Genomic DNA, 14,457 nt, shown 5'->3' with positions numbered 1-14,457 from the left:
TTTGCCCCTTCTTTATAACCTTGGGAACATTCTTCTTTTGTTTGGGAGGAGGAGAGATGGGACCAAATCTATAACTTGCTAACTAGTGATTGGAAATAGGTTGGGTGTGACAGATGTAAAAGGAGGTTTTTTGTAAATAGTTGTTTTTATGCTGTAAATATGATTATCTTATGTTCCAAAAAAAGGAATCCTAGTTATGCCAAAAAAAAGTGATGCAAATGGGCCTAATTGTTATAGTGACCCAACTAAAGTCAAAGGCCTAGACTTTGGGATAAGTACTAGACATTTACAAGCCAACGGGGAGTAACTTAAAAACACGCAATAACACCTATGACACATGTTATTTTGTGCACATAAAGCTGTGTTCTTTTTGAGAAGCCCTAGTTTGATATTTATTTTGGAATAAAAGATATTTATATTTATAAGATAAAAGCTACCATTTACAAAGGATCTCTTTTAGCACCTGCCACAACCATCTTACTCCCTAATCACAGTGCATTGATAATTGGGAGCCCTAGTTCGGTATTCTAGCATTAAGATCTTATTTTGAGGCACCGAGTATTGAACGTAAGACTTTCAAAGCATTCAAACTAGAAAGGTTGCATTAAACCAAAGAGGCTATGATATTCTCAAAGGCTGAAGGCTATGAGCTACAAAATATTAGGATGTTGAGAGACGTGGATATGCTTTGAAGCCGTGCAAATGTCATCCACAAAAGACTGCAGGTTCCAACTGGCATTCTTGACCACAGCATTTCTGGCTGAATCTCTGAGCTTGATTGCCCGTCCTCTCATCTCTTTGGCGTTAGGTCCTTCCATCAGCTCCCTCACGCCACTCTCAATATCTCCTCGCTTCGCTTTGTTATCTGCATCCCGTTGAAGTTGAAGCCCCACCTTCCATTCGTTACACACCAGCCAGCAGTTGGTGACTTGGTCCATCAGCCATGGCCACCCCAAAATGGGCACCCCAGCGCAAATGCTTTCGAGCGTGGAGTTCCACCCACAGTGCGAAAAGAAACCCCCAACAGCACCATGCGATAATACGAGCGCTTGCGGTGCCCAACGGATGACTTTGCCTCTCTCCTTGGTTTCCTCTAAGAACCCTTCGGGCAATATTGCCTCCAGCTCTGCGTTTTCAACTTGGTCTGCAACTGCACCTTTTCGGATAACCCAAAGAAAGCGTTGATGGCTTGCAGCGAGGCCCAATGCAAGCTCATGCACTTGCTCAAGAGAGGATTTGGTCACGCTACCAAATGCAACGTAGATAACAGATGTTGGTAGCTGCATGTCTAGCCATTGCATGCTCTCCTCTTCTTCTTCTTCCCATAAGCTTGCTCCTCCGGATGCAATTAAACTCTTGTTGCCTTGAGTTAATTCAGCCGATTTATCTCCAAGGAAAGCTAGGGGTAACAGAGGGCCGACCATTCTTAGCTGGTGAGCCAAGGCCTTGCAAACCTCTGGCTCCAAGCCTTCGAAGGAGTTGCCGATCACACCAGCAGCCTCTCTAATGTGGCTGAAGCGGTAGCTCATCACTTCTCTGATCCAGTCGAGGGCTGGTTTGCCAAACGGACACTCGAAAGGCAAGTCTGCAGGGTGGAGGTGTATGTGGGACAAACCTGGTATACCTGTCACAAAGTCCATGGAAGGCCTTGGCCCCGATGCTTTTACTGCACAGTGCACACACACACACGCAAGAGAAGCTTAGCTACTTACAAGTTACTACAGTACAGCCACATGAAACACTACTACGTAAGAATTATTTACACACTCCTCTGCCTATATATATATATAAATATGTATGTACTGTAGTTGTACTCTTATAGACTATCTAGCACACATTGATCCAAGAGCTTCGTGGTAGCAGTATGAGTACAGAGCGGTATTAAAGCAAGCGTACCATAACCAAAATACATACCGTTGGCCTCGAAAGGGTTGTAGCCAGATGAAATGATGGCGTCTATATGGGAGTATATGGAGAAGACGGAAGCGCACTGCGGAAAAAAGACAAACTCCGGGAGATGGGCTTTGAGCGACAGGTTGCGCGGCCAGCGCAGGAAGAAATCGCCCACTATGCAGGTCACCGGGTGCCCTTCCAGAGCCAGCGTGCGAAGGAGTTTTAACGCGGGTTCTACTAGGTTGTTGTCAATAGCATGCGAGAGCTCCTTGGTCCAGACCCGCCGGTTGAAGTCCGGTGGCAAGCCGTCTGGGATGTCCACCAGGCGCAGGTTGACGTCGCTTGCAAAGCGACCCTGCTGGGCTCTCAGTATCCGCGAGTGAATATGGTCGATGTTGAGGAGGGTCACGCGCACGCCGAGGACGGCTAGCCTCTTGCCAAGCTGCATGAAAGGGTTGATGTGCCCTTGAGCTGGGTAAGGCAGAAGCAATGCATGTGGATGCAGGGTTACACTACTTGGAGAAGTCTTAGAGTGGGTTTTCCTCTGGTTTGTTGAGTACGCAGAGAAAGCGGGTGCCATTGGGACAACAGAGAGAGAGGGAGAGAGAGAGAGAGATGGCTTGCAGCTTCTTCACAGAGAGGGAGAGGGGGGCCGTGTTCATCAGAACCCATGAAATGATTACTATGCAAGGAATCAATCAGAACCCATGAAATGATTGCTATGCAAGGAATCGTGCGGTAGCGAATGACGTAATATATATATCGCTCTCGGTCGTTTACTTGGCAGGCACGCCTTCTTCTTACCAATCACTTGGTTTTTACGGCTTCTTCTTACCAATCTCTTTTGCCTGTGTGTACTCAAGCAAAAGAGAATATATATATATATAGAGAGAGAGAGAGAGAGAGAGAGAGAGAGAGAGAGAGAGAGAGAAATGTTGATATATATATATTACGTCATTCGCTACCGCACGATTCCTTGCATAGTAATCACTTCATGCATGCTCATCTGAATGAAACACAAAGACTCTTGATTGGAGGCAAACAATATAATAATATGGAGGACCTAAAGTGTGATCGTGAAACATAATTGGCGTCGAGACATTACAGAACCTTGGCTAAAACTTTTCAATGTAAATAAAAGTTAGAGCGTTTCATACTCAAAAGGCCCAAAATAATTAGCTGCTTAATTGGTGGACGCCCTGTTTAAGTTGGAAGGGTCTTCTTTTTTAATAAGATCACGTGGTTCAAACTATGAACTTGTTGGACCCAATCCTTTTCACCACATGACTTTAGAAAAACACATCACCAATTAAATATATTATATGTGCCACTGTTTGTGGGCTGTTTGTTTGACCATGGGATATTAAAATGATTCTTCACCTGAAGGTTATATCACTCATAGAAAGATCACATGCATTATTTTGTATGGTGATTATGATCAATGAAATATCTAAATTTAAAAACTTTATTTTATGTGATAATTCCACATGTTACAGTTGTCACTAGAGCAAAATTTCACGTTGATTAATTCAACATTGTTCATTGTAGCTTTGATTTTGTCTAGTTTGTATATTGCATATCTTTTATGGGCTGAAGTGTTGAAAAAAAACTTAAAAGAGCAAATTCTAATGTATTTAATCCCAAAGTGCTAGTTTTACACATAGATTTAACCAAGTCACATGGTGGTTTAGTATTTTTGCATCTAGTGACCTTTTATATTTTTTAATTTATTTAGAAAATAGTCCACCAAACCCCTAGCAACCCTACACTAGAGAAGCTAATTCTTTAACTTTCTCTTTGGCAATGATGCTTACTATTTTCTTAGCAAGGTTACTTTTGGAGTGATGGATCACTTGAATTTCTTATTTAAAATTGCTAAAGATCTTTTTTGCTTTCTTGTATATAGATATATTAGTATTTGATGGCTCACATTATCAATTTATTGTTGTGATTTAGAGAAGTCCTATGCAAAGGTTTTGCCAGGTCCGTAAGGTCCTATGCATAACACTTTACGCATTATTGTTACCATATTATAGTAGTGATGTGTGTGAACACACTTAGGACCGCCGGGGCACTTTTTCCCTCACTAGGAGGTTTTTTCCCCCGTGCATTGTATATACGCCCATTATCTTCTAGGGCTTGTTATCTTTCATTTTTGGCACTCATAATACACTACTGTGTTGTGCTCAAGCTTCCGCATCTTCTTGAAGTTGTGTGTGCATTCCTGCAACCCTAATTCCAACAATTGGTATCAGAGCAGGCTTCCTCCTCCCGGGCAGCATCACCGGCACCTGCCGCTTCATCTCCTCCGATTGCGACGAGGTTTCACGAGCGTCTGCAGGTTAGTATATGCCGTGGGATAGCCCGTAGGGCTTGTTCGTTTCAGAATTTTGATCTGAAGTCATTTCGCCCACCGTTTTTTGCATTCCAAGTACTGCGCAGGCAAAATCGTCCTACTGTGCAGATTTTCTGTCAAGATAAAAATCTGCAGGACAGGTGCCCATTCGTCTGTTTTGGGCTGTGCTACATAGCGCAGGTCGATTTTATACAGGTTTACCTCTTACAGACAGCATTTACATCTAGTAGTACAGTCATTGGCCATGGCTGACAACAATGATGTATTCCGCATGTTGGCTGCTGAGGATAAGTTGGATGGCACCAACTATCCATTGTGGGCATATATGATGCGACATGTATTGGTAGCAAAGGGGTTATGGAACATTGTGCAGGGTATTGATGCACGTCCTATTGTGGCTGGGAATGCTGCAAACACATCAGAAACAGGTACTGTTGATGATGGTGCAGGCACAAGTGCTGTAGCAGCTGTTCGAGAACCACCACTTTCAGCAGAGCAGATTCGTTGGGATGGTAGAGATGCGCAGGCTCATGCCTTGATTGCGCTGTCTGTCAAACGTACCATTATCCCACATATTCGCTCCTGCAGGACTTCTAAGGATGCTTGGGATGTACTTGCCACATTGTATCAGGCAAGAAATGAGGCTCGTGTTGCTTACCTCCGAAAACAGTTGGAGAGTGAGCATATGAACGAAGGTGATTCTATGGATAGCTTTTTGACAAAGATCAAGGATTTCAAAGAGCAGCTCATTTCTGCAGATGAAATCTTGTCAGACAGTTCACTTGTGCAGACTGTTTTGAATGGTCTACCAGATTCTTATCAGGGTTTTGCTTCCACTCTTCGCTTGATGATGAAAGGCAATCCCAATGCCTTATCATTTGAGGAGTTAGTTTCTGTTTTGCTGCAAGAAGACCAGTCAAGGCAAAACAGGAATATTATGCGTGTCGCAGATCAAGCTTTCGTTGCTAGTCAGAGAAGCGGGAAAGGTAAAGCTGGCTTTTCTTCTAGTAAGCAGAAATCTGCAAATGCTGCGCAACCAAAGAAGGAAGACAAAGATGAGAAGAAGGGTGACAAACAGAAGACATTTTGCAAGTACTGTAAGGGAAATGATCATGTCATCAAAGCGTGTCCTAAGCTGGCTGCGAAAGAGGCTAAGAAGAAAGAGGCTAGTATGGCTGTTGCAAATGCCTCTCCTTCTAACAATGAATCTGCTAATGTTGTGCTAGATACAGAATGGGCATTCAATGCGCAGTGCAGTTATGACCCATCTTTGCATGACACATGTATGTCTGCAGTAGATTCAGATGTATGGTACTTTGACAGTGGTGCCACTAAGCATATCACCTCGCAGCGCAGTTTATTCACTTTCCTTGAGTCTGCTCCCACAGGGAATACTGTCACTTGTGCCAATAACTCCTCTTATCCCGTTAAAGGAGTTGGACAGATTGTGCTGAATGTTGCAAATGGCAACACCTTTACACTTTTTGATGCATTGTATGTGCCAGGGATCAAAAAGAATCTGCTGTCAGTCTCCGCATTTGCCAAAACAGGTTTGGTTGTAAAATTTGTGGATGACAGATGTACTGTTCATGATCTCTCTTGTGGTGACATCATTGTAGCATCTGGTTCACTATGTCGAGGGCTGTATAAGCTCAATATGGATGGCAAATGTGTAGAGGATTCAGCATGTGCTATTATGGATACGCAGGCTATTTCAAATGCAAAACTGTGGCATGCACGTTTTGGTCATCTGAATTTTGCAAGTTTGCTGCGCCTGCAGAAATCTGAAATGGTGTCTTCTTTGCCTAAGCTTGAGGCACCTGTCAAGCATGTTTGTGAGGGCTGCATATTGGGTAAAATGCAGCGTGCTTCCTTTCCCAAAGATGGATCAGTGAGAGCTGAACGCAGATTGCAGCTTGTTCACAGTGATGTTTGTGGTCCCATGCAAACTCCATCATTTGGAAACTACCTTTACTTCGTGACTTTCATTGATGATTTTACCAGGCATGCATGGGTATATCCTTTGAAGGCAAAGTCCGAAGTGTTTTTGTGCTTCAAACAGTTTTTGGTTATGGCTGAAAATGTGTCAGAAAGTAAGATGGGCACTCTCCGTTCAGATCGAGGGGGGGAGTATATGTCTTCAGAATTTAATGCATTTCTGGCTGAGCGTGGGATAAAACACCAATGTACAGTGCCGTATACACCACAGCAAAATGGTGTGGCTGAGAGAAAAAACAGGTCTCTCATGGAAATGGCAAGATGTATGGTTAAGAGTCAAAGTCTACCACATGGTTTTTGGCTTGAGGCTGTCATGTGTGCCACTTATGTACTAAACAGGTGTCCCACCAAAGCATTACAGGTTGTCACTCCATATGAGGCTTGGCATAGCCGCAAGCCATCTGTTGGCCATTTACGTGTCTTTGGTTGCCTGGCATATGCATTAGTGCCTGTGCAACATCGCAGAAAATTGGATGACAAAGCTGTCAAATGTATTTTTGTTGGATATAGTGCTGAGAGCAAAGGCTATCGTTTGTATCATCCACAGACAAAGCGCATTTTGGTTAGCCGTGATGTTGTATTTGTGGAAGATGCAGTTCAGCCCTTGGTTTCATGTACTAAGGAGACAGATATCAGCTCACGTGATGTCTATGATACATTGTTGCCTCTTTTCAGTGGTGCACAGTCAAGTGCAATACCTCATGAGGCAGTTTTTCAGCCTATGCAGGTTTTAAATGATGGCACAGATCAGCCTATATCTGATGCAGATGTGCATGATGCACTTGAGGATGAGAGACAAGAGATTGAGGGCTCTAGGAACATGCCTAGATGGCTGGTGCAGACTTTGCGTGACAGCAAGTTGGATGCCCCTTTGTCTAGTCGCACTCGTTCTGGCTCTCATGGTGCCTCTTATGCGTCAGATTGTTATGCATTGGCTGTTTCTAGTATGTGCGATGAAAGTGAGCCTGTTTCATTTGATGAGGCACAAAGTTCAGAAAATTGGATGGCTGCTATGCAAGCAGAATACGATGCTATTATGAAGAATGGTACATGGTCTTTATGTGACTTGCCCCCTGGCAAGAAGGCCATTGGCACTAAGTGGGTTTACAAATTGAAGCGTAAGCCTGATGGCACAGTGGATCGCCATAAGGCTAGGCTTGTTGCAAAAGGTTATGCTCAAGAGAAGGGCATTGATTTTGATGAGACTTTTGCTCCCACATGTCGTATGACCACTGTTCGTAGCATCTGTGCATTAGCAGCTCATAATGGTTGGAATGTACATCAGCTGGACATAAAGACTGCGTTCTTAAATGGAGATTTGCATGAGGAGGTGTATGTATCGCAGCCTCGTGGTTTTGTTCAAAGAGGGCAGGAAAACAAAGTGTGCAAGTTAAAAAAGGCTTTATATGGTTTAAAGCAAGCTCCACGAGCTTGGTATGAAAAAATACATGCATATTTGACTGCACATGGGTTTCAGAATAGTCCAACAGAAAGCACTTTGTATGTTAAACGTGTGGATGGTGTACATCTAATCATTGCTCTCTATGTCGATGACATGCTGCTCACAGGACCAAATGAGAGTCATATTGCTGATTTTAAGGCTGATTTGAATGCCTCTTTTGAGATGTCAGATTTGGGGCATTTGCATCATTATTTGGGGATTCAATTTAAGCAGTGTGATGGAGGTATTGCTTTGTGTCAGACAAAGTATATTGAGACATTGTTGCGGAGATTTGGCCTTGAAGACTGCAAGCCTATTGCTACTCCAATGGAGACAGGTTTGAAGTTGAGTCTTCATGATGCTGGAGATCACTTTGATGTCACACTCTATCAGACAGCTGTTGGTTGCCTCATTTATGTATGCATTACGAGGCCAGACATTCAGTCTGCAGTCTCACAGGTGAGCAGATTTATGCATAGCCCAGGCATTAAGCATTGGCAGGCAGTGAAACGTATCTTTCGCTATTTGAGTGGTACTCGGCATCTTGGGTTGTTTTATCCCAAGGGGGGATCATTGCCGCCAGATTTACATGTTTTTTCAGATTCTGACTGGGCTGGTTGTTATGACACACGCGTGTCCACGAGTGGTTTTTGCTTCATGCTTGGAAGCTCATGCATATCATGGTTGAGCAAGAAGCAGCCTACTGTGGCCACTTCTAGTTGTGAAGCTGAGTACAGGGCAGCTTTCACAGCTATGGTTGAGTGTGTGTGGCTCAGACGCCTTATGGCTGATTTGGGTGTTGGGCAGCCATCTGCCACCACCATCTTCACTGACAGTCAGAGCGCATTGGCAGTTGCGCGGAACCCAGTGTTCCATGCTCGTACGAAGCACATTGAGGTGCACTACCATTATGTCAGGGAGAGACTCTCTGCAGGAGAGATCAGTTTGGCTTATGTGCCAACACAGGATAACCTTGCAGACCTTTTCACAAAGGCTCTGCCTCGTGAGAAGTTCGAAGCTTTTCGCAAAGCTTTGGGCTTACTCCCTTTTGTGGATTCGTCCACATAGCTAGACACTTCCCTATACATGAGTGCTAGCTCTTGTTCACCGCATCACTCCAGGGGGGATTTGTTACCATATTATAGTAGTGATGTGTGTGAACACACTTAGGACCGCCGGGGCACTTTTTCCCTCACTAGGAGGTTTTTTCCCCCGTGCATTGTATATACGCCCATTATCTTCTAGGGCTTGTTATCTTTCATTTTTGGCACTCATAATACACTACTGTGTTGTGCTCAAGCTTCCGCATCTTCTTGAAGTTGTGTGTGCATTCCTGCAACCCTAATTCCAACAATTATGCATAAGGCATTCAAACATGCACTACCATGGTTATAAGTGAATTTCAAGGTTGTCTTAATTTATTTTCCTTGAATTTGGATGTGGCTTTGGACAATGTATTTAGTGGCCAAAAAAACTTAATGATCTAGTGAAGTCTCCCTCTATTGCAAATTTTAAAATAATTACAAAAAATGCAAGATAATACTAAATTTAAAATGTGTTTCAAATAAGTATAATTTTGACCCATATTCATGTTTGCACATAAGGGCCTTAGAAGTCATTGCAAGCTATTGTTGTTTTCCCCTTTTGATTATTGCTTTTCCATCTACCATAAAATTAAAATCACCTCATAAATAAAATTACAAAACTAGACAATATCTTTGGTTTGAGAGGTTATACTTTTTATACACAATAATATGATAAAGCTTGCCTTCATGTATCACCGTTCACTTACTATGATTAGAAGTTTCACTTCTTGTTTAGGAGTAAACTTCCACTTCCACATCCAGAAGAACCATAGTGAGATTTCATCGATTTGGTAATGATTTTCTCCTTAACCACAAAATATTTGAGCAAATCATAGTATTTGAGCAAGTCCTCTTAATGTTCATCTTGCTTGCTATCCCAATCCTATAGAAGAAACATATTAAGAGCTTTGCTCAAACTTTGTTTAAGGCCATTTTCTCTTGAAAATTATAGAATTTAAAAAAAAAGTGAACCATACAAAATTGGCTTTGCAAAAATAAACTTCTTAAAAAAAGAAGAAGTTGTATGTATATTATCCAAGTAAACATTACAACTAGAACCTCCCCCACATGTTAACCCATTTCAGGCTTAATAGGAATTGCCACTATAATTCTACACCAAATAGCAAAGACAAAGACACCAAAAGCATAAATGATCCATCTATGAAGCAACGGTGTCCAAATCTACAACTTGGATGGGTGCCCAATGGAATACTTATGGTGATATCGCTCCAAGAGCAGGCGAAAACAAGATAGAATGGCTTCCTTGTGAATGTACTTCATGAATGTATTATAAGATTAAGCATTGCGTAAGTAATATGTCACTTATGAGCCTTGGATGCCTGACCAGCCATAGTTTAAGTGTGTAAACACTTATGGCCTTGTGTAATATGCCACTTTCTCTCATAATGCAATATACTCTCCCAGAGCCCTCCAATTGTGTAATACAGTATTGCTCTTGCTAATTATCTTCTCTAATGCATGCTAGTGAGTTTGTGTGAGTGATTTGAGGTGAGAGAAGAGACAAGGATCCACAGTTCAATGTGATGGTGTGACAATGCTCAAGGGAGATATGATGATGAACATTGCTACCCACAGAGGTGTGGCGCTTTTAAAGTGGTGTGCTGCTCGAGCTTGATCATTGGATAGATTCCCATAATGGTTGTAGCTCCCGAAGGTAAGCTCTTGTGAATGTATTTCGAGGAGTGATTGAAACATGCCATACCATTTTTAGCATCGTTGTGTGTATGCATGCTTGCTTACTTAATTGTATATGACACTACAATAGAATGAGAGTGTAGCAGCATTTTTATAACTAGAAGGGTAGGCAGATGTCGGGCTATTTTTGCTGCTAGAAATGCTACTATTTTGGTTGCAATGATTTCACTGTCTGCTGAGAGCAGGGAAAGCACTGTATAGTAAAAAAAGAGCTAGGGTAGACTAGGGGGTCTGCATAGAACTCCCCAGTTTGGCCCAGCTCTTTTTTTTAAATTAAAACACAGTCACAGTTTTAGTTTTATGACACAAACATAAATATAAGAAACACATAGATTGTGAAGAATGCAATTGAGCCCAAAATTTATTTTATTTCATGAAGTGTCGGGCCTTTGGTCATATATACAAATAAATGTCTACAATGAAGAGGTGGCTAACTGGAATCCTCATCGGATTTCGAGTGATCAACATCATCATCTTCGTCGTCCTTTTCACTTCCTTCCTTTTCACTTTCTTCCATTGTTTCATGCTCATAATCAGGATTCTCCCCTTGCTCTTCCACTTCATCCTACATACATGCCATCAAGCGCAAGGTAAGAAAGGGAGAAGGGTTAGGCCCACTTACCTCCTCATCTACTTGAGTCCCCAAAATGGACTCATCCAAGTGTACACCTCGCGTATGCATCCACGCCCACAATTGTGGACGGGGGGCTTTGTATCCATAGTCGTACTCCTCCTTTGTTGGGTCACACCCAACAACCTCACTCTAAAAGAAAAAGAAAATATACAATTAGTTAAAAAAAACAATATAGTACAAAACAAAATGAAAGAGGAGAAGAAATGATTACTAAAATAGGTACTTACGAAAACGAGTAATGAAGGAGGACTTTCCTCCTGAGCCAAAGTGTGAAGCCCCTCTCTTCCGTAGTAGTCGGGAAGCACTCGCCACCACTTGTTGTTGAAAAGCACGGGGGCGCTTTCTCATGAAGCTGCATGTGTGCCTCCACACTTCAGGCGTACAAATGCTTGGCTTCTCCAAATTATTCTTTGCTGCTCTCTTGATATTTGCTCTCCTATTAGAGAGAAAAAGCTTGATTTATCTCTTCATCCACTCCTCAGAGAGGCAAAGATCCGCATGTGGAATAGGGAACTACAACTTAAGCACATTAATGACGTATTGCTTTGAAAGTTCATCTTGTGCTTTCTACTTTTTGAAGGAGTTCCTGAACTCCAAGTTTGCAAGTACATGCATGTGGTTCATGACTTGCTTTCCTCGTGAATCCATCATGAGGGCACCATCGACATCCACGTTGTATGGTAGGGTTCGTGGATCGAATGGGTCTCCTGGGGGCTGGCTCATAATGTGTAGATGAAGAGCCCCCTGTTGGGGAGATGTATCAGGAGACCTAGTGCTGCTTTTGCCAAAGGAAACGTAGCCTGCTCCCCCCTACTAGCATGTCTACTAGCCCCCCTAGACTCCCTACTACATTGTCTTCATGGGGGTGAAGATGGACGTGAGGGAGTGGGGGTGGGTATAGTCGAGGAAGGTGGTGTAGGCTCATCACAACCATGTCGTGATGGGCTTACATCACTCGGCCCCATGCCTATCAAAGGCGTGGTTTGCCCTAACTCCACAAGTGGGGTAGATTGCCCCCATGGCATCGACTAGCCTGATTGTAAGCCCTCCTGCATATAAGATTAAAAAATAAGACATTGTTGAGACCTGCTACAATACTACTTAGACAAGCTGGTGAGGGTGATTTTCTTGAAAGGTGGCCTCTATCACCTCCCAAAAGAAACACACTCACAAAGACAAAAAGAAGAGAGCTCTTGATCCTAAACCAACTCAATGGAAGAACAAAAAAGGAAGCATCCATGTCATAAATACACAACCCATTAATGGAAACTGAGGCTTGAAACATATGGAATAGACCAAAGATTACTTATTAGTTCTCAAAGTACATGGAGAGAGAGAGAGAGAGAGAGAGTGGCTTAATCACACATGGAGTTCACACACCTAGGGTGATGTTGGCAAGAGAGGCTAGCATGAGCTTGAGGACTAAGAGAAAACTTGTTCTTTGATGGTGATAGATGGCCCCTTTTATAGGTGGAGAGGGACTCCCTTAGCAAGGACTTAAGTGGTGTGAAAATGGTTCGATGAAGAGGTTGTAGTTGGACCAGGTCTCAATTGCTGCTAGGTCCAAGATGGTGGAGAAAAATTCAAAAGATATGATTATAATTCTCTTTTGAGCCAAGATTTTCAAAGGCTATTTTAAATAGGTTTGCGGTGAAATCATTTACAAAGTGGTGAATGTAATTGTGGGTAAGAGAATGAGTGAGGAAGAGGTTTGGGTAAACTGTCCAGAATTTTTGCAGTCCACTGTTTTGGCTGTAACTTTTTCTATGTAGCTTGGATTGAGGAGCTTCCAAAACCAAAATTTAAGTTCATCGTGTGCTCTATAAATTTGATATTGGTTTCATACATAATATGAACCAAAAAGTCTCATCCCCAAATTTTGAGTGGAAGATGGTCAAAATTTGAATTTAAGAAATGGTGAAGAAGAAATGCCTTGGATAAATTCTCAAAATGACAAGGTGCTCCCATGAAGATGATGAAAATGCGATAGTGGTTTGAAATATATTGTGATAGGTTGTGCATTTGCTCTCAAGCCCTTTTAAAAAATAAAAAAGTGAATGGATAACGTAAATGAACTAGTGCATGTAATGTGTGAGGTTTTTTAACATTTTTTAAAAAGTTATTTCTAGGGAAGTTGCTAAGTAGTGATCTAGAGGGTGTGCAAGAATGTGATTGTTTTGGAAAAAGTGCAAACTAGTGTGTGAAAGGGTGTGCAAGAATGTGATTGTTTTGGAAAAAGTGCAAACTAGTGTGTGAAAGGGTGAATTTACAAATATGTGGGTACAAATATGTGGTTTCAAATAAATATGGCTCACTGGGGGCACAGTGCCCCTTTCGGATGATAGCTTCTGAGGACTTTCTAGACTCTCCCCACTATTAAAGCCAAAGGCAACTCCTCTTTTACAAAAAAAGGATAGTGAGAAGATCGAGGGCTCCCCCTCTACTATAACCACCTACTCACGGATAACCACTCCTAACTTGATATAAGCAACATTCTGGATGGCCTATAGTAATTCCCATATCTCTATGCATAAGCCTAAACCCTAAACCTAGCACCCAAGGGTGAAATAAACATGAGGTTGAATGAATAAGAGAGCTTACCTCGACAATGTCAAGCCAACCAAGAGAAAGCACCAACACAAGCTTAGATAATAAAGGCAACATGTGATATTAGAACACTGTTAAGACCACTTGACTCCCATCGGCGGTGACTCCCATCGGCGGTGTTTTAGGTGGGAGTCTGAGATTCAAGGTCGCTGCTTAGCAGCGAATTTCACAGATGGGCGCAATGGATTTTCACTATTGGGTAGTGAAAAAACACTACTGTAGTCATGCAGCAAACGAAGTCCTGGGTAATTTTTTGTCAACAGTTCTGGATAGTGTTATGTGTTTTGTTTGAAACCTAAATCAATTTTGGCTAGGTTGAAGATGCTGATAGTGGTCATCAAGGGCCAGAACTTAATTTCGAGGCATGGTTAAGAGATAAAATTCATTGTGTGTGCATTGAGCTTTTTTGTAGTGAACAATGTGATCTCTCATGTTATAGTACTCTCATCATGGACAACATGGTGAATGACTTCTTTGGATGGGAGGTCATAGATGATAGTGAGCAAGCTCCAATGTCACAATACGAGGAAACCGTTCATAGAGAGGCAAGCATCCCTTTGTATGAGGGATGTTCATACTCCACACTGCAAGCAAACTTGGAGCTATTAAACTTGTAAAAAACTTATGGATGGAGTGATGCAAGTGTTACCAGTCTTATTCGGTAAGACCTCCTCATTCTATTCTTTTAAACAGAAAATTGGTCATGTTCTATATACTCTCCTTACTA

At 42.2% G+C, this 14,457-nt stretch overlaps 1 protein-coding gene across 1 annotated transcript; it reads right to left on the bottom strand.

The window, feature by feature from the left end:
- Positions 1-391: 391 nt before the first annotated feature.
- Positions 392-2,616, bottom strand: LOC147641116 (7-deoxyloganetin glucosyltransferase-like). The gene is made up of 2 exons (XM_086818259.1): positions 1,915-2,616; positions 392-1,666 (listed from the first exon to the last, which is right to left on the bottom strand). Exons 1-2 carry the CDS (start codon positions 2,471-2,473, stop codon positions 651-653), a joined length of 1,575 nt encoding a protein of 524 aa, XP_086674385.1. The 5' UTR covers positions 2,474-2,616; the 3' UTR covers positions 392-650.
- Between the last annotated feature and the right edge of the window lie 11,841 nt (positions 2,617-14,457).

Source organism: Cibotium barometz, chromosome 2 (assembly GCF_041138505.1).
Source record: "Cibotium barometz isolate CiBa-2024 chromosome 2, ASM4113850v1, whole genome shotgun sequence".
Taxonomy (NCBI): Eukaryota; Viridiplantae; Streptophyta; class Polypodiopsida; order Cyatheales; family Cibotiaceae; genus Cibotium; species Cibotium barometz.
Note: the sequence above shows the minus strand (reverse complement) of the source record. Positions and strands in the feature narration are given on the sequence as shown.